This window comes from Nuphar pumila, chromosome 3, assembly GCF_984573655.1.
Source record: "Nuphar pumila chromosome 3, dmNupPumi1.hap1.1, whole genome shotgun sequence".
In the NCBI taxonomy this organism is placed as follows: Eukaryota; Viridiplantae; Streptophyta; class Magnoliopsida; order Nymphaeales; family Nymphaeaceae; genus Nuphar; species Nuphar pumila.
Window position 1 is genome coordinate 5,677,980 of NC_143251.1, and position 27,371 is coordinate 5,705,350.

At 39.0% G+C, this 27,371-nt stretch overlaps 2 protein-coding genes across 2 annotated transcripts; both read left to right on the top strand.

Annotated features, from left to right (window-relative positions):
* The first annotated feature begins 4,830 nt into the window (after positions 1 to 4,830).
* On the top strand, positions 4,831 to 5,968 carry LOC149841743 (uncharacterized). Its single transcript, XM_090001139.1, has 2 exons — positions 4,831 to 5,522; positions 5,645 to 5,968. The coding sequence occupies exons 1-2, from the start codon at positions 4,902 to 4,904 to the stop codon at positions 5,726 to 5,728; spliced, it is 705 nt and encodes a 234-aa protein (XP_089857265.1). The 5' UTR covers positions 4,831 to 4,901; the 3' UTR covers positions 5,729 to 5,968.
* Positions 5,969 to 10,266: 4,298 nt separating this feature from the next.
* On the top strand, positions 10,267 to 26,436 carry LOC149841744 (upstream activation factor subunit UAF30-like). The gene is made up of 3 exons (XM_089998515.1): positions 10,267 to 10,365; positions 22,628 to 22,792; positions 26,304 to 26,436. Exons 1-3 carry the CDS (start codon positions 10,267 to 10,269, stop codon positions 26,421 to 26,423), a joined length of 384 nt encoding a protein of 127 aa, XP_089854641.1. The 3' UTR covers positions 26,424 to 26,436.
* Positions 26,437 to 27,371: the final 935 nt, after the last annotated feature.

Genomic DNA, 27,371 nt, shown 5'->3' on the forward strand with positions numbered 1-27,371 from the left:
GAATAGAACCTTGACCACCCGTCTAGTGGGCAAGGTCCCACCCCACTACACCAACACCCCTTGAGACAATACTTGTCGTTTATTAATGAGAACTTTTGCAAAATCTTCTTTGCAGATTATATTTTAACTTATATATATATATACATATATATATATATATATACATATATATATGTAATATATATATATACATATATATATATGTAATATATATATATGAAAGGCGACCATAGGAAGGTCCAAAATCTATAACTAACAACGATCCAGATGGCTTCCCTTCTCTAATGATTGATCATCTCATTGATCAAACCTTATATATTTGTTCTTTATAATTTATTTAGTAAGAAATATGTTTTACAACGAAGACTTTACAATATATAGAAATGTTTTTCAAAACAGGAAAATTTGACTGCTCATAATGCATTTAAAGCATTACAATACAAAGTATTGTTGGCCATTGATTCTTAGTGCTTTTAAAAACACATCTAAACATAAAAAATTCATAATTCAAAAGTTGTCACTCCCAAAATGAATGATAAAAATCCAATACGATGAAAAACTCAATCGTTAGATAAAGAACGCTGTCAATATCATCAGTTGTAGATTTTGGATCTTTATATATATATATATACAAGATTTGTGTTAAATGAAATGTTTTATTAGATTTTTGGTGTTTTTTTATAAATTCTGATCATACAGATGTGTTCAGCATGATTGGTTTACTAGAAATACATACTTGGATCATGCATTTTGGATGAAAAAAATAGTATTTGGATCTTCAAAACTTTATGAAATTTATAGGCCATTGATTTTTAAAACCTTGTAAAACCTATCCATGCATATAAATCATATCTGTATGATCAAAATTTCAAAAAATATCAAAAAATCCAAAAAAATATTTTATTTAGCACTATGTCATACTTTGTTTTTGAAGGGCAAGCTGGGGTTAGGCAGACCCCTACCATTTATACAATGATACCATTGGGATTGGAACTTGCAAGGTCCCAAAGCAAGGAAATGTGCACTGTGTCATATTTAGCATGTATATATAGGCAATTTTACAGTGGTACCGTACCACCATAGCTGATACACACTTGATTTACATAGATCTAATCTCCAAAAGCAAAATCTAACTTGTGGATCATGTTCAGCATGTTCTATTTTATTATTTTTATATTTTAAAGTTGACTCAAATATAATGTTTTATATCATTACTAAACCACCCTCTTTTTTAAGAATTGTGAGTCATTGCTTTTCATTATCTCAAAAATGAAATCTTATAGTTTATTAAACATGTTAAAACCTTCTAACATATGTTAAACACGCTTATATGGCTAGATTTACAATTTGGTGGCTAGATGTTTGCAAAGTAGAGTGTTTACCATTGTATGTTGTAATGTTACTAAACCACTATATATATATATATAATCACTAGAATATGAGAATTGAAAATATGAAAACTAATGTGTGAACCACTATTCTCGTGGACTTCTTGTTCTTTTTTCTTGAATCTAACTGTATGGATGTGATATACAGGCTTGGATTTGTATGAACGCGCTCTTGAATCATCCGATTTTGATGCATAAATGTGATTTTTTTAATATTTTAAAATTAATAGCTCATAATCTTTATAAATATTCAAGCATTCAAAAATCACATTTTTCATAAAAAAAATACACTATTCAATGGTTGATTCCTAACTAGAATATAAGAACTAGAAATATGGGCATTTTCAACACTTTTTTGCAAATCCAACCTTGTGAATGTGATTGGCATGGTGAATTTGCTATGAATCAACCATTGGATCGTGTATTTTAGATTAAAAAAATGTGATTTTTGAATGCTTGAATATTTATGAAGATTATGAGCCATTGATTTTAAACCCTTAAAAAATTCTCCTTTATACATCAAAATTGAATGATTCAATAGTGGGTTCTTATAAAACCAAACATGAAAAAATCTATGAAAATCGCGCTTTACACATTAGTTCTCATATTTTCAGTTTTCATATTCTAGTGATTATATATATATATATATATATGTGTGTGTGTGAGAGAGAGAGAGTGAGTTAATCTAACATTAAACTAGTTGTGTTTAAGAGTAGATGAATTCAACTATATTAAAATAACAAAAATATTCTTAAAAATGATATTTTTAAAAATATATTATTACTTTTGAGATCAAAAAGGTAAATTTGATGAATTCATAAAGTTATTTTTTTAGAAAAAGTATTTGAATTCTCAATTTATTTTAAATTCTAACGACCTTTAAGTACCCAAAAATTAGTTATGCATTTCTAAAAGTATCATTCTTTTTTTAGAATAGTTTAGTTATTTTTATAATATTGAATTCATCTAATGTTAATACAACTAATTTATTGTTATATTAATCACGTGTGTGTATATATATATATATATAATACATTTTTCTATGTATTACAAGGAACCTTATTTTTTAAAAAAATAGGTAAGCTTTTTTTTTTTGCCGACTATTTTTTCGAGAGCAAGATTTTGTGACATTGCCCAAAATTGTCAAATCAAAATGGTAGTAAAGAAAGTTCTTTTTTTTTTCTTTTTCTTTCTTTTTTAACATTTTGTCCACTTGCATGATTTAAAAGGGTAGCTTCACACAAAATTCCGGCTAGTTTGTTTAATCATTAGTTGTTAGAGTGTTGGAGCACACCTTTTGAAAGGGATTGAGAAAATTGCAGGCGGTGGCCCCACATTTTTTAACCTTTTAAATGCAAGCAATGCTTCCCCCACTTCTTTGAGGAGTATAAAACACGTTATTATTGAGCATCTTAAACATCAAGGATTATCAAATCATTGGTCAATGTTTGAATAGAATGTTGATTCTTAGTCTATGTAATCACGGCCTAGCCGAGATGACTTGATTGATGCAGACTCACTGTTAGGTACGTAAATGGGTTGGACTCAGGTTGGATATCTAGACATTAACGAGTCCAACTGAATTTGGATTCAGAGTCAGATGGGGATCAGCCAAAACTGAATTGGAACCAACTTGATTAAAATCCAATGTTCACATGCATTCATATTTGGATTTTTTGGGACCAGGACTTGGATTTGAGTTTGTGTTCTATTATTAAACGGATTTCATTTTAGTTACTAAATCCAACTAAACCGATTCAGATTCGGTCGGATATCTGACTTCTGTTAAAATGGGCCGAACAAACTGAACATGAGGTGTTCAAAATCGGCTCAATTTTGAGGCTAGTGGAGTGGAGTTCAAGCTAGCTTGTTTATAAGAAAATTGCATTGTTTAAAGGTTAATGTAACAAGATTTGAATTTTAAACCTGTTGAGTCAAGCTCTAGCTGACTCTTTTACAGAAAAAATACACTGCTTTGAAGTTGTGTGCAATAAGATTTGAACTCTAAACCTATTGCTTGCAAGCTAAACACTTTGACTGTTAATTTTACACCACAACATGCATTTTGAGAATACATCTAGCAGATAGTTAATGAACAGGCATGTGTAGTTGAGCTCATGTTATTCATTTTTTTTTAAAAGGCAAGCGAGGGTTTATACAACTACACCATTGGGTTTTGAACCTATAACGTCCCAACACAAGGTGACATGCACTAGATGCTCCTACCAGACAAGTGGAGTCCCTGTTGGCAGCTCTTGTTATTCATGTTAAGCTCACCGAGCCTTTTTTATGAGTTCAAACGAGCTCGCTTTACGAGCCAAACTATAAGCCATTGTTGTCAATATGAGTTTCAGACCTGAATCTATTTTCAAGTTGATTAAGGCGTTGTTTGGAATCTAGGCGCAGGAGTGGGAAGTGTGGAATACCCATTGCCAAAGTCGTTTGTGAAAGATACATCTGTAGGAAATGATGGAACTGGGATGGTATTTGAAACCTCCAATTCCACATTTCAATTCCCACCTGGTAGTTGCCAAATACTACACCAGTGCCTACTTCAATGACCTTCCCAATGCTCTTCCCAGTTATAATTTCAACTTTTCAGCTGCATTCCAAACAGCTGAATCGGTCACTTTATTTTATTTTTTAAATTAAAGAAACATTAAAAAAATAAAAGGCATCTCCGTCATTTTCACTTCCGAGGTCGATCTTGAACTCCTACATAAAAAAAAAAATGTGTACTCTTTGGTAATTTGCTGCATCATTGTAACTTGTAAGCACAGATCTACTGGTGGTGAGTCCCTCTCCCAAACCTCTTGCTTTTGTCCTACTCCTACACAATCCGTATGTGGGACCCACTCTAAACCTACCACCTACCCTTCCGTGGGGCCTCATGTCCCACACCTGACCGTTGTGTAAATATTTCAATTATTTTACAGAGATTATAATATGAACCAAAACAAGACAAATTTCCAAAAAATCTGACCGTTGGTACACATCCCTATGCAAAATATACCGCCCCACATTATTCGGACAGGAAAAAAAAACACGAAAAAGCAACGAAAATCATGACCCCCCCCCTCCAACTTTTGGCTTAGGGCCAAAAGGTTTAGCTGTCTACCACATCTCCTCTCCATTACTCTTAATCGACAGATTGAGATCCAACGTGTAATTTGTCGTTCAATTAATTCCAAGTAATTACACGATCACATGCAAGGTGGGTCCCACTGACAGGTTGTGTGACAGCCTGACAGTCTAGTGGCGTTTTTCCAACTTTGCTCTTCTCTCTCTCTCTCTCTCTAAAGTGTGTCTATACGGTATATCCTCTAGATCTAATATTTCCCAAGATAAAACTCTCTCTCTCTCTCTCTCTCTCTACAAATAACTCAAACTTCCTGCTGCCCTCCTTACCATCTGGACTCTTCTCCTCTCCATACCTGGCATAGAGAGAGAGAGAGAGAGTGTGCAGACTAGAGAGGGTCAGAGAGAGAAATCAAGGCAAGCAAGAGGAAGAAGATGCTGCAGTCTAGCAAGGGTAGGATTAGGGTTGGGGTTTTGGTTCTGTCCTTGGCCTGCATTATAGTGGGGGCCTCCGGCCAGGCACCAGCAGCGGCACCCACCACCACCACTACCTCCCATCCACCCCCAACCACCACCACCCCACCTGCCTCCTCCCCGTCAGCCACCGCCACCCCACCATCCAAATCCGCCTCCCCAGCTGCCCCGCCACCCGCCAAGCCGCCGGCGGCCTCCTCCCCACCACCCGCCAAGCCGCCGGCGGCCTCCTCCCCGCTACCTGCGACCGCTCCCACCGCCACACCACCCACTCCAGTACCTCCCACCGCCGCACCCGTCACTCCTCCTGCCGCCACCCCTCCCCCGGTGGCTTCCCCGCCTGCACCTGTCCCGGTGAGCTCCCCGCCACCGGCTCTGCCGCCAGTGGCCGCATCTCCAGCGTCGCCACCGCCGGAGAAGGAGACCCCCGCGCCTTCCCCGGCGCCAAGCAAGAAGAAGCCCAAGAAGAATAAGAAGGCCGCCCCTGCTCCTGCGCCTGTGGCCGTCAGCCCTCCGGCACCTCCCCTCGAGTCTCCCGGCCCTTCTCAGGACTCCACCTCCCCCATATCTTCTCCTGACACTGTACTTTCTCTCTCTCTCTCTCTCTCTCTCTCTATATATATATATATATATATACCTGAGTTTATTTTGCCTACTTTTTGGTGTTTTGGTTGTTAATATTCGGTTGTTATTGATGGGTGCAGAGTGGAGCAAAGGGAAGGATGAGCGTGAAGGGAATGGTGGTTGGCATTTTTGCTCTTGTTTGGGCTCTCTTCATTGTGATCTGAGTACTCTTCTGTTCATGTCTCACCTTTCTTTCTTTTTCTTCTCTCTCCCTCACACTTCCTGTCTCGTCTTTTGGGGTATTAGAGATTCTGACCCCCTTGTAGGGGGTGAGAATGTGATATATTTTGGAGTATGGATTCTTTGAGATGAGCTGTTTGTAGCAAGGATTGATTGATTTGGACCTAGATATATGCTGTGTTTTTTTTCTCTTTTATATATATAATACGTATGTTTTTTTTTTCTACTACATTGTTACTGCAATCGCGGACATCATTAGCATGGATTTGGTCTTATTTGCTAGATTTAAGTGGTTTTTGCAACTCGAAACGTGGTATGTAGCAATACTGTCTGGTGTATATGTGGTGAGAAAATTAGTGGAGGGAGAAGGGAGGTAATGCACTAATAATGCTGCTAATTCCCATTGGCAAGAATGATTAAATAAGTGTTTTGGAGTAGTTAACGCGTAATTAGTATTTTTATCTTGTGGTTGGTTTTGTATCGTCGGCAACATCTCTTCAGTCCTCTTGGTTTTGTCCTTTTTGAGGTCCGCTTTTCACGCCAAAGCCCGTGGGCATGTTAGACTGCACGCTTTGTGGCTTGTTTAACTTGAGAGAGAGTCCAAGCTCATTTGGTTGAGTCCTTTGTGACCATAAAGTTCAGAGAGAGAGAGAGAGTGTCTAACATATGCTCATTCATAGTTGTTGACGACAGTCATACTGCACTCTTTGTGGCTTGTTTAACTTGAAAGAGCGAGAGAGAGTCCAAGCGCATTTGGTTGAGTCCTTTGTGACCATAAAGTTCAGAGAGAGAGAGAGAGAGAGAGAGAGAGAGAGCTGATCCTGGTCTAACATGCTCATTCATAATTGTTGGCGGACATTCCGGTATAGTTTGCCAAGTATGTCAAAAAAGGGCGTACAAAAGCTATGATTGACCTAGTATCTGTTAATAATGCCACATTGTAAAGGTTTCTTTTTTATTCTGCCCAAAGCAAAATTTTTGCATAATTTCTACTTTCCTTGCACTGCTTAGAATCAACGATGCTAAACCCAGCCAAGGGTTCAAATTGAATCGTGTCAAGTTGGTCGCCTGCATTAGAACGATGCCTAGTCCTAACAAACATATTAGAACTATGCCTTGTCCTAACAAGTACCGAAGTACCCAATGTGCAAATGAAATGGGCCAATTGGTTGCAGCGGGTTGGGATTAAGTGATATTGAAAATCACCACCAAATGGTGGGGAGCGGAGCACAGGAGTCCTTTCGAGGGTATTTTTTTGTACCACCAGGGCTTTTCCTTCAAAGGGCATTTTCAATATCACCAGGGCTTGTTATCTCAGCCAGGTTTACTGCCCCCTTCATGATGGTATTCAATAGGCACCTATAAAATCAAGTGATGCCGCCCCCCTTCGTGATGGTATTCAATGTGCACCTATAAAATCGAGTGATCTGTCAGTTGTTTTTTGGAAGGCAAGCTGGGCTATATTATTCAGATCCCTGCCAGTCATACAATTGTATCATTAGGTTTTGAACCTGCAACGTCCCAACACAAGGTGACGTGACCTAGCTGCTCCTACCAGACAAGCAGATCTCCCGTTGGTGAGTGATCTGTCAGTTTTCACGAGAGGACTCGGTCCAATTGATCCCATCTCTCTATTTATTTTCATATCTGAATCAAGCGAGTTGATCCCGACAAGGAACAACGGTTGTAGTTCTGCATCGGTTGGTCTAAAAAAACAAATACAGGCAGATGCTCTTTGTCCAAATAAATTTAAAATGAAAGAAATAAAAAAAACAGAGAAAGCAGGAGCCGTTTATATATATATATATATATATATATATATATATATATATATTGTTCTGCATCGGTTGGCGTAAAAAAATAAATACAGGCAGATGCTCCTTGTCCCAATAAATTTACAATGAAAGCTATAGAAAAAATGAAAGAAATAAAAAAATAGAAAAACAGGAGCCGTTGATGATAGGGATGGCAGTGGGGCGGGGCGGGGGACAAGGTTTCCACCCCGCCCTGCCTCAAAATTTTATCCTCCACCCCCGCCCCGCCTCCGCGGCGGGGATGGATTTTATCCTCCACCCCCGCCTTCATCCCCGTTTCATGTCCTCCACCCCCACCCCGTCCCCGTCCCCGCCCCCGTCCCCGACCCCGCGGGATGAGCGTGCTCGTCACCGGCGCCGCTGGCTTTGTCGGCACCCACGTCTCGCTCGCCCTCCGGAAGCGCGGTGACGGTATCGTCGGCCTCGACAACTTCAACGACTACTACGACCCCTCGCTCAAGAAGGCCCGCCGTCGAATCCTCGGCGACCACGGCGTCTTCGTCATCGCCGGCGACATCAACGACGCCCGGCTCCTGGCCAAGCTCTTCGACCTCGTCGCCTTCACCCACGTGATGCACCTCGCCGCCCAGGCCGGAGTCCGGTACGCTATCGAGAACCCGGCGTCCTACGTGCACAGTAACGTCGCCCGGCTCCAGGGTTAGGAAATTAGGGAAGGGAGTTAGGGTTAGTAAACAGTTCATCTGAGTTGGGGGCGGGGATGGGGTGGGGCCGGGACGGGGATGGGCCGGGGGCGGGGCGGGGATGGGCCGGGGCGGGGCCGGGGCGGGGATGGGGCGGGGCGGGGCGGGGCGGGGGAACGTGCCAGTCCATCCCCGCCTCCACCCCCGGACGGGGATGGATTTTAACCTTCATCCCCGCCTCCATCCCCGTTTCATACCCTTCATCCCCGGTCCAAACGGGGCGAGGCGGGGCGGGGCCCCGCTTTCCCCCGGTCCACTGCCATCCCTAGTTGATGATATATATAACTAAAGTTTGGATCTTTTCCTTGGCTTCAAAGCCAGCAATTGTGTCTCAATGATGGTCATGTGATGATACTGCAAGAAAGTGGTACAAAGGATGGACAGAGGGGAGTCTGATACTCTACTGTTATCCAATGAAGCAATTTTTTTTGTGGGTATTTGCTTTTCTGAAATTCGATGAAGGCCAAAGCTGTGAAAAAGTTACCAAAGTAAATTCTACAGTGGCTTGTCATCTGATCTACTTACGGAGAAGAGGTGTGGTAGTAGTTACTGTAGATGTGAGTTGCCATCCTGTGTACTCCTCAGGGTGTCAGATGGTCAGAATTAGGGTACAGAGAACACTAAATGCTTTTGATAGTACCTACTTCTTTAGTAACACGCTACCATTGTCCAGTGTCAGATGGGTCCTGTGTACTCCTCAGGAGTCCAGGTTTCAACGTATGTTATCTTGTTCATCAGTTTCATGATGAGTCTCTTTATGTGCAGCTTTACGTAAACTCCAATATTTCTGGCATCTTGAAAAAATGTCATTGTTTATCAGAATGAAATGTCTATCTAAATAGCAAAATAAAAAGGTAAAAAGGGTAGTATTATATTATATATTTACCTATTAAAAGAGATTGGGTTTCGTGTTCTGCAAGTGTGTTTAATAAGTCTTTCTTATTTTGATATTATATTTAATAAGAATCTTGCCGTTTTACAGTTTAGCACGGGGCTTGAAACTAAAAACAGCAACTACAAAACACTATAACAAATATCGATGTTCACAGTTCACTGGATGAAAATTGGCAGGTTTTGCTTATCTGGGGTCGCATCGGGACGGCCTGACCCGCTAATGTACCGGGCCGACAGGGCTGGCCAGGTCAACGGCCCGGCCCATTTACTATCGGGCTGGGTTTTGGTCCGGTTGGTTTGAAGAGAGGCTCATGGCTCGACCTATTGGCTCAATGGGCCGGGTTCGAGTGGACTCAAATAAGACTATTCCTACACAAAACAATCCTAGCCAGCTTTGCGTGCAATTAATGTGATTTGGTGCACTCAATTATCTTTCTCTTAAAATTAGTACAATTAATTAGGTAATTAAAAATAATTAACAAGTTTTCATATACCAAAGTTACTATGTGATTTCTAATTTTTATAAAAAATTAATAAAAAGTCAGGCCCATCAAGCCAACCTGGTTTCAGCCCGATTCTCGGCTTAAAATCCTTTCTAAACCCGGCCTATGGCGAGAAAGGTTGGCTTGGCAGCCGGTTGCCCACCCGTAGGTACGGTCATTTACTTATGCTTGGAGACTACTCGTGCATATGGGAAACTCATTTATTTAAAAACAATAGCTCACCCGTCTGAAACTTTGTGAGAAACTCATGTGAATCATGTTCATCATTGTGCAAGAAACTTATTTCCCATCACTTGAAAAAACTATTTTGTACAAAAATAGTATTTTTTATGTGCTTTTATGCATTTTATTTAAATAAATATATTTTACTTAAAAAAATGTGATATATACATGTATATGCACTTTTCTCATTTTACATTAACCCCAAAAAGACTCTTTCTGCTTCCTTTTCTGCAAACGTTTCCTATTTTCATCTCTCTTAACCTATTTGAACATATGGAAAAAAATATACTATGAGGCAAACCAGTTGATTGATGAGGATTGTGATGTCTGTGTTGGCAATTTTTGTAAAACAAACACAGAAAGCGTACATGTATTCGTCACAGAGCGCATGCAGGGTATTCGATATTCTCCTCAGTCGATCGACGCCCTCGATGAGCCCAGGCCTAAAGTTGACGGTGAGCAAGACCCTGAACCCATGTTGCTGAATGTAGGCAAGGCTGAGGCTGAATGGCCATGTCTCACATCATACGTTGTTCAGCCTCTTCTTTATATAGTGGGGCATGAAGAGGGGATACAGTGAATGTGGACATCCACATTCACGTAACCTCCTCTCTTAATGGAATTAATTGTTTTCCACTACGCAACCCACTACTCCACTATTCTTTTAATATCATACCGGGTCACCCAATGAGTTGAACCCGATCTACATGTTCAACATTCTCTCACTTGACCCATTGACACTAAAAGTGCACTAATTCAAGGTTTATACCGTTATCTCGATTTAATTTTTCAGGTGAGTTTACATGCTACCCGTTATCACAAAGATGAACCAAATGAGTCATTGAGATGAACATTCTTTTATGAAATGTCATATTCTCATGTATTACGCTACAATTCACCTTCAGCGCTTAAGCATGTTTGAAATTACCTTTATGAATAGGTTGGTCTCTCACCGATTCTATAGGTCCTTTTATATTGTTGTTCTGTTATTCTCTCTAGCCCACATGAGAGATCCTTTATGCAAAATCAATAATTTACAGAGCCATAGATAATTAAATTTATATACAGAAATGTGATTATTTAATGTATTGTCATACATCAGAAGGAATAAAAAAGACCCATCCCCTTTACATGTTGAGAATACAATCTCAATGGTAGCCCTTTAGTAAGGAGATCTACAGTCATTTCCTTCATCCCAATTGTATCAATACATACTAGATGATTCTGAGTCTTTTCTTTAATAATAAAATATTTTAACTTCATGTGTCGACACAATATTGAGCTCTTGTTGCTATTTGAAAAGGATACAGTTGCTTCACTATCACAAAAGATCTTTAGTAGTCTCACAATAAAACCCACAATACCAAGACTTATAATGAAGTTTCTTATCCAAATAGCCTGTGACAAAGTCTCGTATAAAGCAATAAATTCTGCCTCCATAGTATGAACATAAGTGGTAGACTATTTTTCACTTCTCCATAAGACAACACCATCTGCTAGAAGAAAAATGTATCATCATAGTATCCAACAACCTCTAGGTGGTCAATTTTTCTGTAGGGCAACATATACTCTTTTGTTCCTTGTAAATAATGCATAACCTTATTTGTTGCCTTTTAGTGCGCAATGCTTGAATTTGGCTGATATCTACCAAGCATTCCCACAACAAATGTTATATCAGGTCGAGTGCAGCTATGTGCATACTATAAACTTTCAACTGTTGAAGCATATGGAACAACATCCATCTGAGCCTTCGCAATATTATCTTGAGAACAGTTTTTTAAGCTCAATTTATCCTCTTTCACTATAGGTGTCAAACCAGGAGAACAATTCTCCATCCCATATCTTTTAAGAACCTTAATGATATAGGATTTCTGAGAGAGGCTAAGGACACCCTTAGTTCTGTTACGATGTATCTCGATTCCAAAGATATAAGTGGCCTCACCCATGTCATTCATATCGAAATGAGAGGAAAGAAAATCGTTTGTTTCATATAGTAGACTCAAATCATTAGTTGCAAGAAGAATAACGTCAACATATAAAACCAAAATTATGAACTTACTCTCACTAATCTTAATGTAAACACACTGGTCAACAATATTTTCAGTTTATCCAAAGTTCATAATTACTTGATTGAACTTCTTATATCACTGGCAGGAGGCCTGTTTAAGTTCATAAATTGATTTATTCAATTTGCAAACTAAGTTATTCGAGTCATCTATACTGAAACCAGGAGATTGTTGCATGTATACCTCCTCATCCAGATCCCAATTCAGAAAAGCAGTTTTCACATCCATCTGATGTAGCTCTAAATCAAAATGAGCAACGAGGGCCATGATTATCCTTAATGATTCCTTAGTTGAGATAGAAAAAAAAGTCTCATTATAATCGATGCCCTCTATCTGTGTGAAACCGTTTGCAACAAGCCTAGCCTTGTACCTCTCCACATGACCTTTAGAGTTTATTTTGGTCTTACAGACCCATTTGTAACCAACAGGTCTAACTCCATTTGGTCGAGGTACAAGATCCCACACTTGGTTCTTTGCCATAGAGTCAAGCTTTTATTTCATGGCATTGATCAAATGTGTTGATTTTTCACTTTCAATGGCTTATGCAAATGTGAAAAAAATTCCATCAATGTCTATGAAATCATTTGACTCTTATAAATACACCCACATAGTCCGGATGGATAGTAGATTTCTTGATTCTGGTGGACCTCCATACAGGTGCTACAGACGGTTCAAAATGAGCATTTGTATTCTGTTGTTGTATATCCTCATCAACAATCAGATCTAGTTGGGATTGATGTTCATTGATCGAACTTTCTCTTACAATACCCGAAGGGACAATGATAAAAAAATCGGGTTTTTATCCTTAGCAAGTGTGAAACCTGAATCCTGCATTTCCTCAAAATCAAAATTTTGATACGCATCTATCCCAACAGAACTATTTTCAAGAAATCTTGCTTTATTTGCTTCCACTATCTGCGGTGTACGAGATGACCAATAAAACCTAAAGCCTTTTGACCATTCTGAATAACTAATAAAGAAACCACTAATTGTCCTAAGATCAAAAACTTTTGTATGTGGATTATACAATTTAGCTTCTGTTGGACATCCCCATATGCGCATATATGACAAATAAGGTTTCCTACCTGTTCATAACTCATAAGGAGTCTTTTGAATAACCTTCGTAAGAACCTTATTCAAAATATGCGTGGTTGTCCTAAGAGCTTCACCCTAGAAGGTCAAAGAAAGGTTGGAGTGATTCAACATCGTTCGAACCATTTCTTTAAGCGTACAATTTTTCCTTTCAGCTACATTATTCTGGTAAGCACTAACAGACATAATATACTGAAGTGCAATACCTTCCTCTTTTAGAAACCGTGCTAATGGATCTTTCTTTTGTCTCACCTCAGTGAAATGACCATAGTATTCGCCACCTCTATCAGACCTGGCAACCTTAATAACTTCATCGGTTTATTTCTCTACTTATTTCTTGAAGTCCTTAAAAACCTAAAAGACTTCTGGTTTTTTAAAAAATAAGTAGAGATACATATACTGTGAGTAATCGTCTATAAAAGTGACAAAATACTTTTCACCCGTATAACACGGTGAAAAAGGGTCGCACACACCCGTATGCACTATTTCTAACTTTTCATTGTTGCATTTGACATCTTTCTTATACGTGTTTGACTGCTTAACCTTTATTCAGTCAACACATGACTCTATATTTGTAAAATCAAGGGATCCGAGGATTCCCTCTTTCAAGAGTCTTTGGACTCTCTCTTTTGAGATATGTCTTAACCTCCGATGCCAAAACAGATAGGATTGATCATTCTTTAGGCCACATTTATTGCCAATCATTGTGTTCTCAATGAAGTGAGATTCTCAAATTTGGAATTTTGTTCTTAATCGATACATACCATCACACATATATGCAGAACCTATATTCATTGAATTTTTCATAATAATAAGTTTAGAATTTTCAAATTTAAATACAAAGCCAAACTTATCAAGTTTTGAAATTGAAATCAGGTTCCGACTATAAGATGGAATATAGAATGTATCGGCCAAATCCAATATGAATCCTGACTCCAACACATTTCTGCAGGTCCCAATATTCTTGACATGCGAACGCATCCTATTTTCAAAAAAGTTGTTTCTTTCATGCTCTGTTGGTTCTCTCTTGTTCAGAAATGCCTGCAAAGAGTTGATAATGTGTACCGTGGCACCAAAATCAATCCACCAACTATGCAATGAAACATGAATTAAATTATACGCATGAGAAACAAATGACTTATTACCTTTATTTTTGAGTCACTTCTTGTAGTTCAAACCGTCCACCTTCTAATGACCATTTTTCTTGCAGAAGAAACAATTTATAGAAGAGCCTCCTGAATGGGATTTAGCTTTTGCCTGAGAGTTTGAACTCACCCCTGTGGCTTTCTTCTGATTCTTCTTTTTGAAGGAGTTTTTCTTTGGCCTCGACCTCTGTTTATTCTTATGAGAGGTCATATGTACACTTGGCAGCCTCTCACGCTTCAATCTCTCCTCTTCTTCAACACACTTAGCCAAAAGGTTATTAAAAGACCACCCATCATTATGTGTGTTGTAGGAGATTTTGAAGGGTCCATACTCAATAGGTAATGAGGTTAAGATCAGATGGACCAAGAAGGAGTCAGAGATAGTGAGCTTCATGTCATTCAACTGAGTCGCAATATTCTTCATTTCCAAAATATGTTGTCTGATGTGACTGTCACCAGCATATTTCATAGACACCAATTTGGACATGAGCGTTCTAGCCCTTGCCTTATTAGAAGTGACGAATTGAGCCTCAATGGCTCCCAGAAATTCCTTCTCTATTCTGCAGTGAAGAATGGCGCCTCAAGTATTCTTAGCCACCCGAGATTGCAAAAGTAATAGGCTAAGTCTGTTCGTGCGCTCCCACTTCTCAGAGGCAGCCTTTTGATCGATTGTACTCTGCTTTGCAAGAGCAGAAAGTTCATCAATTCCAAGGACCATATCTAAATCCATATAACCCAAAGTGAATAACATTATTTCTTTCCAATCCAAAAAATTAGATTCGTCTAAAAGGAGGATATTACTAGAATCATCGATAAAGAAAGAACCTGATAAAACAAGAAACAAAAACGAAAAGACATTACTATTATTGCTCAGTCGAGACTCGTGTTGAAAAGGTAAAAGTGAGACCCTTTATTTTTACCTTTTCTGAGACAAGCATAGTTGAGCCATTATCGTTTCACTTTGGTAGAAACAACAATACTCATAGTTGCTCTATATCTTCAATTATTAAAGAATTGACTTCAGTTGGTGAAACGAACAAATCATGTATCCGGAGGCAATTCAACATTGTAGCTTTAGGTACGACCATGCTTCATGGGCTAGAATACACATCTACTATGACACCCTGTGTAAATTTGAAAAACAATGACCTACTTTTGGGTAGAATCAATGTTTCATAAATTTACACAGAATCATAATAACGAATCTTAATACGGTCCAAAGAATCCTTAATCAACACGAATCAGATCACTTTGGTGATTACATGAATCAGTTAATTAAGATCTTTTACCGAAAACCTATTTATATTATAAAGCACACCCATGCACACATTTTAATGCATGTATATTCATAACATAATACAAGTTCATGCTTCAACTAATATACATAAACTAACTGTCATAAATTTAGTCACAATTCATGCTTAAAACTATCATGCACAACTTAACCAACATAAAATGCATGAATTAACATGCATTATTTAAAATAAATACTTTATAAAGCATGAAAAATAACAAAAGCATGCTCATATAGGTAAAACCCAGGGTCCTCAAGTAGGAACCGATTTGAAAATACTATAAACCGGTCTGAAACGACCTCAAACCGGTCACCAAAGGGTCTGAACCGGTTCTGATCTTTATGAACTGATACCAAATATGAACAAAAGTTTATAAAACCCTATAATCATATGTCAAAATCCATGTATCTTCTTATATGTATGAAAATAGGGTCTTAGCATCTCCGAACCGGTGAAAAATTGAAAGGAATCAGTCAAAAACAACTCTGAACCGGTCCCAAAAAGGGCCGAATCAGTTCCTGATCCGGTTCAGGCCAAATAGTGCTTGGATCTTGCAGTAGCATGGATCCAATCCAATCCGAACTGGACCCGAGTTTGATCTGGTCCGAAATGGACCCGGTCCAAACGATGCCCGAGGCTAACCCGACCCGAAATGGATCCAGGTCTAACCCAATCCAAAGTGGACTTGGGTTGGATCCGATTCAAAAAAGGACTCGTGTCTGACCCAGTCCTAAGTGGACCTGGGTTGGACCCAATCCGAACAAGGACAGGGTCAGACCCGGTCCTTAGTGGACCGGTCAAAAAGCCAGACCCGATCCGACTAACTTTATTAAAATGAAACAGAAACCCAAGGGTTTCTATTTTCATTTTACTGAGAAACCAAAGGGTTTCTCCTCTTCATCGCCGACAGCGACCCATGTTGTCGTACGACGACTGACGTCAGTGACCAGCCGACGACGGTCACCTCCTTCGGTAATGTTCCTCCGGCGACAGCCCCGGCACTGGCAGATCCAGATGGCGACAACAGTCGGTGCCTAAGAGGAGCACTAATGCCCCCGGTGACACCCCAATGGCGCCGGCAAAGCCGTCGACGACCGACGGCCACCCCTGCCGGCATATCGCCCCTCGGCGGTCAACCCGATCCACCGACGAACTCACCCGCGGTGACATGTAAGGGTTACTGTTTTTTCTTTTTTTTTTTATGGATCTGCCGTCGAAACAATCGATAAATCGGCGATGCCGTCGGGCAGCCAGTGACGCCAGCAAGGTCACCATCATCGCCTTCAATTCCCTGGGGAAAAGCCACCGACCAAAAGCCCTAGCTTGACGGCTGAAGGGTTTGAATGAAAAGGGGGGGGGGGGGGGGGTTGAACCCTGCTTTTTCCGGCGACCAGCGCAACAGGTAAGGAGTTCACCGCACTCTACCAACAATTCAGTGGTCCGGCAAAACCCCCTTCCCCCGTTCGACATCCTGCGATGATCCTTGCATCGCCAGACTTCCCTGCTACCCAATTGTGCAGGGTAAACGCTCGACCCTATGCATATATATATTTTTATAGAGGGTCGCCTGAGCCGACCGCTGCCGGGAATGGATGTCGCCCCATGACGACAATTACCGTCGTTTGGCAACTAACGTTGCCCCATGGCGATGGGCGGTCACCGACTAGAATGGCTCCGTCGCCGGTGAAGGTTGTCGCCCCTTGGTGACAGTCTGTCGGAAACTCTGTCGCCTCATGACGACAGTTTGCCGGGAATAATTAACAGTCGCCTCACGGTGACTATTGCCATCAACCTGCGAGTTAAGTCCTCCGAGGGCGGCAGTGGCAACGAAATGCCAGAAGGCCCTACCCGCCCACACGTGCTGCAGAATGTGTGAGTCGTGGGCCCATAACCCAATGCTGGCGATTTCTGTAAAACAAATACAGAAAATGTACCTGTATTCGCCATAGAGCGTGTGCAGGGTATTCAACGTTCTTCTCACCGGTCAACGCCCTCGATGAGCCCAGGCCTAAAGTCGATGGTGAGCAAGACCCTGAACTCATGTTGCTGAATGTAGGCAAGGCTGAGGCTGAATGGCAATGTCTCACATCATACGTTGCCCAACCTCCTCTTTATATAGGGGGGCATGGAGAGGGGATACAGTTCACGTAACCTCCTCTCTTAATGGTATTAACTGCCCTTCACTACGCAGTCCACTACTTCACTATTCTTTTAATGTTATACCGGGTCACCGATCCATATGTTCAACAGTCTAAAGTAGGGACAAGGTCTCTACCCTCATTTCTTCTCAAAATTCTGCCCTCCATCCTTGCATGGGTTCGTTCCCGCTTTCATTCTCATTTCATGTTCTTCATCATCGGTCTAAATAAGGCGGGACCGGTCTTCGTTTCTTCCTGATCCTATGCCATTTCTAGAAGTATTTTAGTTATTTTACTAACGAAGATCAAGAATGGGGTGGGAAAAAGCGTAAGTCCGTTTCCACCTTCATCTTCGCATAGGTTTTGATTTTAACCTCCATCTCAGTTCATGTCCTTCATTCCTGGTCCAAACAGGACGAGGCAATGCAGGGCCCGTTTTCCTCCGGTGCTATGAAGACGTAGAAAGCGGTGTTGGATCACGATGATACGTAAAAGAACAAGGATAAAAAATTCTGATACAGTCCCAATTTTTACCCGAAATTCCATAACCTTTTTCAAAATTCCTGACAGTAAATGCTGACCTCGTCTAACTCACCCTTACCCCCACCCAATTAACCTAAGTTAGTTACTTTAAAATGTCAAAACTATCCTTTTACCTTTTTCTTTTTTAATTCATTAATATATTTATTATGGATTTAATTAGGGGTGTCAGTAGCTCTGCCCATCACTGAATTGATGTGAGAAGGGATCAGGTCAGAGTGTACCGTCAAAGCACCTCTGGATGCCGTTGATCCAGAACCTGTAATAACGGGATGCTTACCACTTGGATGGGCCTCACTTTTTTTTTATGTCGTTTGTATTTTAGATGGACGGCATCCAATCAATGAGCTTATTCACTGTTTTGATGGGTGAGAGGTGCCTCCCGATTTATGTGGGTTCAGAGTCTTCAGACCCATACTTTACTTTGTGGTACTGCTGATGGGTCTGCACCTGAGTCCATATGTACCAATCTAACCTGTTGAGACCCAAATATATTGGTTAACTATCTAACACACATGTGGGTTAGATCCAGGGGTGTCAACGGGTCGAGTTTGATTCGGACCCAGGTGGAATCATACATGAACCTGGTTTTTGAGTATAGTATCCAGTCTGAATCTAGGTGTCATTCGGTCCACTATAAGAAAAACCATACCCAAACTCAATAATGACTAAATGAACCAGACTCGGGCCATACCCGATAAAACCATATTTTCTATCATTTTTACATTGAAAATTTACGGGTCTTAATCGGAACTCGGGTCGGGTCGGATAAAAAATTTCACAAACTATACTCAGGACCGTGTATTAATTAGAACTTTGGGTCCGAACCTAGGTCTTAATCGAGTCTTCTTATTTATCACCAAACCCGAACCCTATAGAGTTTGGTTCGGGTCGGGTCTGGGTAAACCTGACCCATTGACACCCCTAGTTAGATCTAACTTTGGATTTGGTTTTTATGTATTGGTTTAGGTTAGGTCCTATATCCTACTTAAGTCTCAAATAAAGTTTTGATTTAGGTCAAAAAATGAGATCTTGTAACATGGGATCCACTAAGAAAAAGTTACCTATTGATTTTTTTGTGAAAAATAGGTCAGTATACTCTGGATATATTTCTCTTGGATTGGACCCACGTTTGGCCAAATCTTATGAAAAACTGAAATATGGGTAAATCCATTTTGGATCTAGGTATGATCCATTTCAATCACTTATAAGTATGGGCATCGGGCCAGCCCGACCTAGCTCAGTCCATCCATCGGGCTTTAAGTGTGGCCTGATTCTTAATGAGCTCGGGTTTGATGATCAGCCCATGGCCCGACCTATTGGCCCAACAGGCTAAAGTGAAGCGGGTTGGGTTTGAGCCGGGGCCAAATCCATTTGTAAATAGTAATAATTAACAAATTTTCATTTTTCAAGCCCCCAATTAATTTTCTTTCTATTTTTTATAAAATTAATGTAACTGATTAGGTAAATAATAATAATTACCAAGTTACCATGCAATAGTTAATTTTTTTAAAAAATTATTATTAAAAAATTAATAAATAACTCAGGCCCATATATAGGACCGGGTTTCGGCCCAAGCCTAAATTCTTGGCCCAAAATTGACCCATGGCGGCTTGCCACATGGCCCAGACACTTGCCCACCCCTACCTATAAGTTCCTACAATAGAAGGGCAGGTGGACATCAGTTCAAAACATTAAAAAACAGGTTTGTATTAGTGTTTTTAAAAAAATGGTGTTTTGAGTCTAATTCATATGCACACCAAATTGTGAGGGTTTTCAATTATGCATCAAAGGTTTGTCACCGTTAATCAAATTTCTCTTATTTATGACTTGCTGTTATTTGTCCTTGAGTTATTATTTTACCCTTGCGGTAATTCAACTGGATGTTGGGGCTTCTCCGCTTGATTAAAATTACTGTTAGACCCCTTACAATTCAAAATGTTTCTCGTAAACGGAGTGAATATGGGCTTTTCCGATATGAAATCGTGATTTTTTTGTGATGTTTGAGTTGGATTTAGATCCAATTTTAGACCCATTTTCGATATTTCAGTTTTTTTATCAATAAAATAAAATCCCTAACTAATCCTATTAATTTAAATCAATGTTATCAGAATTGATGTGTATCAACAGAATTTCGATAAGCTGAATGGGCGGTTTTTTAATAAATATAAAAATTTAGGAGTAAACTAGATAACCTTTATTAGATATTTAGACTATATAAAAAGGTTATAGATTATTCCATCATGATAATGGTTTAATGGAAAGCAGAGACATATTCTTGAAAGATCAAAATATGAAACCAATAATTTACTAATCAAATATTGACAATTCATTTGATTTCATGTATGATTCCGATTATTCACTAGAACAATTAGGTAACGATGAACCAATTATTAGTGATCATGAACAGTTATATAAAAAGTGATTCGTTTTTTTTACATCAGACTTATGTTGACAATAAAAGGTCAAGGGTTCATCTTTCATATCTTGATGACTATTATGTTTATTTGTCGAATGAACTATGTTATTCGATATATAGGAGATAACATGTCATATAATAAAACAATAAAATTACTTGAATCAACGTACTGGGTAAAGGCTATAGACAAGAAAATTGAGTCAATTGAGAAGAACCAAGTCTAAGAATTGAATGATTTATCTGAGAAAAGAAAAGTCATTGGATGCAAATGAATATTAAAAAAGAAATTAAAGTCTAATGAAATTATAAATAAAGATAGATTATGTTGATACATATTCTCTCATTGCAAAATTTATCTCTATAAAGATAATCTTGACTATCATAACTTATTATGATTTAAATCTATATCAGATGAATGTTAAGATCGTATTCTTAAATGGTGAACTTAAAGAAATTATTTTTATGGAATAACCTAAAGGCTATGTTGTTAAAGGCTAAGAGAATAAATTGTATAGGTTGAAAAAAATCTTTATACGAACTCAAACAATCACCACGTGAGGGGTACTTAAAATTTTATAAAGTAATTATTTTATTGAGATTTGTGACAAATAGATTTGACCATTGCATTTATGTTTAGAAAAGTGAAAGTAAATTCTCAATTTACTCACCGTTTGTGGATGACATTCTCTTGACTAAAATTGAGAATTATATGATTGTCAAAATCAAGTTATGGTTAAATTTATAATTCGAAATGAAAGACAAGAGAGAAGCAACTTATGTTCTTAAAATTAAAATCACTCAAGATAAAAATTCTAAACTTTCGTGTTTTAGTCAAAAAATATATATTAATAATATATTTAAAAAGTTTAGAACTAGTGATTGCAAGCTTTTTAAAATACCTGTGGTAAAAGGTGTAAAATTAAGCAAAAATGATTGTTGAAAGATAAGAAAGACAAAATATCTCTTATAATGTATACTATGCTAAGCATGAGTCTTAATATCAGTTTTATTGTTAGTGTCAAGTGATACTATTCTTGAAAACATGTCTAGATTTAGATTTGGTTTCAAATCTAACTCAAACATTGAAAAAAAACCCATAGAATTTGATAGGATCTAAACATCAATTGTTCTTGTTCAAGATGGACCAAAAATTGGTGAAACCTCTTCCTTTTCGTGCTCAAATAAAGTATGTGCGTGGATCAGACAATATGGGTTAGATCCAAGTTTGACCTAACTTTATAGACTTATCCTATATATTTTACTACATTTGCTTCTTCAACTCATTATTTTGTCAAATATTTTTTCTTAAAAACGGTAATATGTCAGTATTACTTTTAGAAAAATGTTAATATGGGAAGAGATACTATAGATGAGACCAGAATGCAATAATGAAAATAAGATGCCCACACCGGTGCTAGCTGAAGTGCAGAGAGAGAGAACTGCCGATAAATTAGGAAAGAGGGAGAACACATGGTTAAATTAGGAAAGCTTCCTAACCATTCTGATCTCCTAATAATAATGGTTTAACACCTTTAACTCTAGAGCTTCTAACATATGAGAGAGAGAGAGAGTATTTAATAGTAATGGATTAGCTCCACAGCTTCTAATATATGAGAGTATATGAGAGAGAGAGAGAGGAGCAGTTCTGATATATTTGCTGCCACTTGTAAAACTGGCAGCACGAGATTGATCAACTTGACTTTTGAATACAATCGGGGAGTCACTACATCAATTCACGTGTCTGCAATCTGCAAGTATCAGAATCAGATTGAGGGGGAAATTCAGCCTGCTCCCTCTCTCAAAAATTGAACCCCCAGAACAGAGCTACTCAGAAACCACACTCGACCCTTTCGTTCCCGAGAGAAAAAAGGAGTAGCAGCCAAAGGAGGAGGAGCAAAGCAAAAACCATGACCACTCTCTCTCTACGGTGTCGGTGGCCGACCCTCTTCGTTCCGAATCCCTCCTGCATTCCTCCCTCCCCTGTTCTCAACGTCCTTCTGTTGCCTTCCCCTCCCCATCAATGAAGCAGCATCTCCTGCTCTGCGTCTAAGCAGCCGGCCACCACTACCACCACCAGCACGGGAAAGAAAGAGCCTCGAGGTATCATGAAGCCTCGCCCTATCTCCCCGGCTCTTCACGACCTAGTTGGCGTCCCGGAAATCCCACGAACTCAAGCCCTCAAGCGGATTTGGGCGTACATCAAGGAGAACAACCTTCAGGTCCCGAAAATGAAAGATACCCATTTGAGTTTTCGCAATGTTTTATTTCTTTCTTCTATCTTACTGTTTGCCTGCAAGATTAGTGCTTGTTTTGTCTTTGTTTCGATGGTTTGCGTGAAACCCATTGCGTGGTTTTTCCTCTTTCTCGGGTTTCTTTTTGTTTCCGGAAATGGGTTTTGATTGCTTAGTCTGTTGGTGTGCTTGTTCGGTTATGTCTCTTGATGGGTAGGAAAGGGTTATCGTCTCTCTGCATGATTAGTGCTTGTTTTGTCTTTGTTTCAATGGTTTACCTGAAACCCATTGCGTGGTTTTTCCTCTTTCTTGAGCTTTGACTGCTGAACTATTGGGTGTGCTCGTTCGGTTATATCTCTTGATGGGTTCTTGGTAGTTTGGTGAATGGATGCACTGGGAGCATCATGTGGCGATGGTCATTATTCTATGTTTTCGAGCGTTTCATACTGTATTTGTGCATTAGTGTGGAGGCAGCATTGGTTGCAGTGTTCCCTTAAATTCTTGACGTGGTTGCTTTCCATTCTGTCTCATTTCTTTTCTTGGTGAATGCATTTGTTTGATTGTAACTTTTTTATTCTGTGGGGTTGCGTCCTTGTGTATCTCGAGGTAGGTTTTGCTTTTGTAGTTGTTTATACTTACTGATGTGCAAAAGACCATCTCTTTCTCCTTTCCCTATTTTTAACATAATGGAAGCAAAAAACCATCTGTTTCCAATAGATCAGCATGCTTTTACTTTGAGTCTCTTATTTCTTTCTGCGTTTTCTTTCACGTGCGTATAGATTTGCCTCTTTTACATGGAAAGATGGACTGTCGAATGTCTTCAGGCATCTTTTAATGTGGGATATTTTGTGGTCAGTGTTTTATATAGGGGCGTGTCTGACAAGACTTAGATGTGGCTAAATAGGATCCTCTATCTGAGAATCGAGGTGAAATATGTTGAATGAAGGTTCCTGCTGAAATGGGTACTTTGTTTTCACCTCTATGGGCATTAACAAGGTTTTGTGTTGAAAATACTATGTATATGTACCTGGAGAATTTTAGAGAATCCAAGTTTCATTCAACATTACTTGCATCATGTTGATATTGTTTTTGAATCTCAAGTAATGGGGAACTTATTGTGTTATATGCTGTAGTTCAAGATAACGTCACTTGTTGTTAGTAGGAATGTAGGATTGCTGCAAGATGGTTGAAGTGTATATGAGGAGAGACTTTAACCTGAAAATCAGGGGTACTTGTCCTGTCTTTGTTGTTATTGGTAGCGCTTCCTGTAGCCCTTTAAAAGGATAGATGTATAGCTATGTTGTTGGCTGTTTTGTTTCAGGTGATCTATTGGACGCCTTTCTAAGGGCCTTATGTTTTCACTTAGATGTCTGGCTTCCCCCTGGTTTGACTCCACTTCTGAAGGTTTATCTTTTGAAGTCTCCTCAGTTGTCTTGATTTTCTCTTGCGGTTTGCCTGTTTAAAATCTAGTAATCTTCTGGCCTGGATGTGACTATGAGTCCAACACCTGGGGTCCTGACTTGATAGTTTTTTTGCTTCTGATTGGATGTGCCCAAATTGCTGAGGTTTTTCTTAATTTCCTATGAAAGAATGTTTACATTATTTGAAGATCTATATGCAGCTGACCTTCAATACGAGTTGAATGATTTGAAAAGCAGAAACGCCTGTGTTGGGTGCATGGTGCATTTTATGGATTTACCGAGCTGTTGTGATGTGGAAAATGAATGCTTCTTTGAAGTTTCTCCTACTAAAGGCTAATACTAAAATAGCCAATAAATCAATCTGCAAAATTCAAGTGCAATTTTCACCATCATGTTCAATGCTTTACTTCGTTTGTGTTCAAATTCTTTGACATGGGGCCCACACCAATCTGGGCAACTCAAATGCTGAGTCTCAGGTTCTCATTTTTTGAGGGTCTTAGATTCATTTTTTTAGTGTAGATTCTTCAGTCCATTGGGTTTGAGAACAGAGTCATTCAGATACACCATTGTGAATGATGTGGGAACCCATAAACTTGTACAAGATTATATCTCATTAAAGTTTGTGCTCTTGACTTTAAACCCACGAATTGCTGCTTCAGTTGAGATGAGAATGTTGCTCTTTTGCCAAAGATGGATACTGTTCGATATGCATTGCAGTTGAAAATGAGGATATGTGGGTGTTTTATGTTTCAAACTGACATTCTTCCAGTCCTCTCCCTTTGTGGGAGAAGTTGGTTTTCCATCTACCCATATATATGCATGAAGCCATGAACTGCATCATTAATTCTTGAACTACTGTTGTTAATTTCCTCTCTAATGGTGTATTTTGTATTGATTTGGGGTGGCAATAGTAGGTCTCATGTTTGTGACCACCCTTGTGGGGACATGAAACCGGTGAAATTTTTACTCGACAGTGGATCTGTTGTATTTAAATGCATCATAAAATGCCATCTCTTGAAAGTTTTTGTTGAAGATGCTTGAACATCTTGAAATTATTAGGATACAGGCTATTTCAGTTGTCCTATTCTATAGATCATGGTTACTTCAAAGCTCATGCTTACCTGGGACACTTAGAGGATTTTTAGCTGCTCTTTTCTTATCTCACGCTCATGTTGTTAGTGTTAAATATATTGGTTGACTATATATATATGTTTTAAATTTCTTGATGTAAATGTAATAGGTAATGTCTTCTAGGGGCATTTTAGTCATTTTATCTTATGTACTAGCTGTTGGGCTAGTCCAATGGCTAGTTGGACTAACCCTCTTCTTCCTCCTCTGTTGTATATATTGGGAGCACTCCCATATTTTTTCTTATGCTTTTCTTAAACATTTGAGAGTTAATAAAATTATATTTTTTATTTTGCGCTTAGCCCTTAGGCTTATAATGTGTTCTTGTGCTTGCCCATAGTGGCTCTTGTGTTATGCCCATTAGTGGCCTTGTGATTGTGCTCCTTCTCTTGAGTTCTCATTACAGTTAGATGTCTTCTAACACTTTTTTCTAATGCTTCCTGTTGTTTCACTGTCTTTGCAAACAGCTCTTTTCTTTGCAGCCACTCCCTGTTTTTTATATACACTTGCAGTTTCACTTTATGAAGACTTGCACCTCTGTTTTTTAGTCATTGTGTTGGTTGCTAAAATTGTCTGGTTATTGAGTATTCTTTGGCATGCATGGTGTTCATTTATCTACTTCTCCATGCTAATTGATGGTTTTGCAGTCACTTTGATAGGTTATTTTTCATTTTTTTACATGATATCCATCAGTTTATGGTGACTGTGTGGTGGCTATGCTTTGACTGCTCATTCAAATTAGCTTCCTTCATGTCTTATTCTTTGGACGCACTTTGTTCAACAAGCTGAGTAAATCCCTTGATTCATGGGTTCTGTATCTTTTGATTTTTAATTTTCTTATTTCTGAGCTTTTATTGTATGTCAGAAAGCTGTCAAAAGTAGCTTGAGCATTGGTATTGGGATTCTTATTGTTTTAAGGCTTTGCGATATAACAATTTTTATTGTTTCAGGACCCTGATAACAAGAAAATCATTATTTGTGATGAGAAGCTGAAGAACATATTTGGAGGTAAAGAAAGGGTTGGATTTCTTGAGATCTCTGGTCTGATCAATCCTCACTTTTTGAAGTGAACTATGGATAGTTGAAAATGTTTCAGAAATCTAAGATTAGATATTAATGTGAAGTTAGTATTTTGTACATCGTAGCTTCTAGATTATGTTATAGCTAGTATCCTGTCAAATTTCGCCCCGTGGTTTAGCAATTCTGTGTGTGTGTGTGTGTGTGTGTGTGTGTGTGTGTGTGTGTGTGTGTGTGTGTGTGTGTGTGTGTGTGTGTGAAAACAAGGGTATATAGCATTTGCTGATTCTTGCAGCAAGAAGATTGGGTTTAGTGGGCTAATTCTAGGCCCAGAAAGCTTACCTTTTAAGCTGGCTTCGTGGAGGCGTCTATGTCAATTATTCACTGCAGTGGTGGCTTGTTAATGTACACCTATGACTGTCATACTTTTCAAGGATTACTTGACTTCTCTTTGTGTAGCTCAAGGAAAAATCTGGGTTTTATTTTTGGTGCATCCCAAGCTCGATGGAAAATGTGAAGAAATCACTCTCAATTAATTAAAATGATTGTTTTCTGGTAATGGTTGGGATTGATTCAAGTATGAGGTGGCATCAAAGTTTGTGGTGCTTTGCCACTTATAACCGGTCACCAAAATATATGGAGACCAATGACCACTAAGTTATGGATGGTGACACCATGGAAGAAGCTATCTTCTTCTTTGTGTTGGTGGTAAGTTCTGTCCAGCTATGTTCATGTAGGTGTAACAGTGATGATTTTTCATGATCATGTCTCTAAATTCTGTGGTTTACGTCAGTCTTTGTACAGTATCTATTTGACTCCAGGAATTGAACCAACCTGACCTATAATATGCATTGGTAGAGATTTTCCATTTGTGAGTCTTTTGATATGATTTTCTGGAGCCAATGTATTGGGTTCTGGATCAGCCACGATTGAGCTTCTGTACACAGTGTTACCAAGGCAGATGAAGGGGTATAGAAGGGTTCCAAGATCTTTTACTAGTA

Excerpts from the sequence above, each read along its gene's own strand:
- LOC149841744 (XM_089998515.1), top strand. The coding sequence starts at position 10,267 with ATGCAGGGTATTCGATATTCTCCTCAGTCGATCGACGCCCTCGATGAG. Across the intron at positions 10,366-22,627 it reads CTGAACCCATGTTGCTGAAT|CCGGCCACCACTACCACCAC; the intron begins GTAGGCAAGGCT and ends GCGTCTAAGCAG. Across the intron at positions 22,793-26,303 it reads TCAAGGAGAACAACCTTCAG|GACCCTGATAACAAGAAAAT; the intron begins GTCCCGAAAATG and ends TTATTGTTTCAG.
- LOC149841743 (XM_090001139.1), top strand. The coding sequence starts at position 4,902 with ATGCTGCAGTCTAGCAAGGGTAGGATTAGGGTTGGGGTTTTGGTTCTG. Across the intron at positions 5,523-5,644 it reads CCATATCTTCTCCTGACACT|AGTGGAGCAAAGGGAAGGAT; the intron begins GTACTTTCTCTC and ends TGATGGGTGCAG.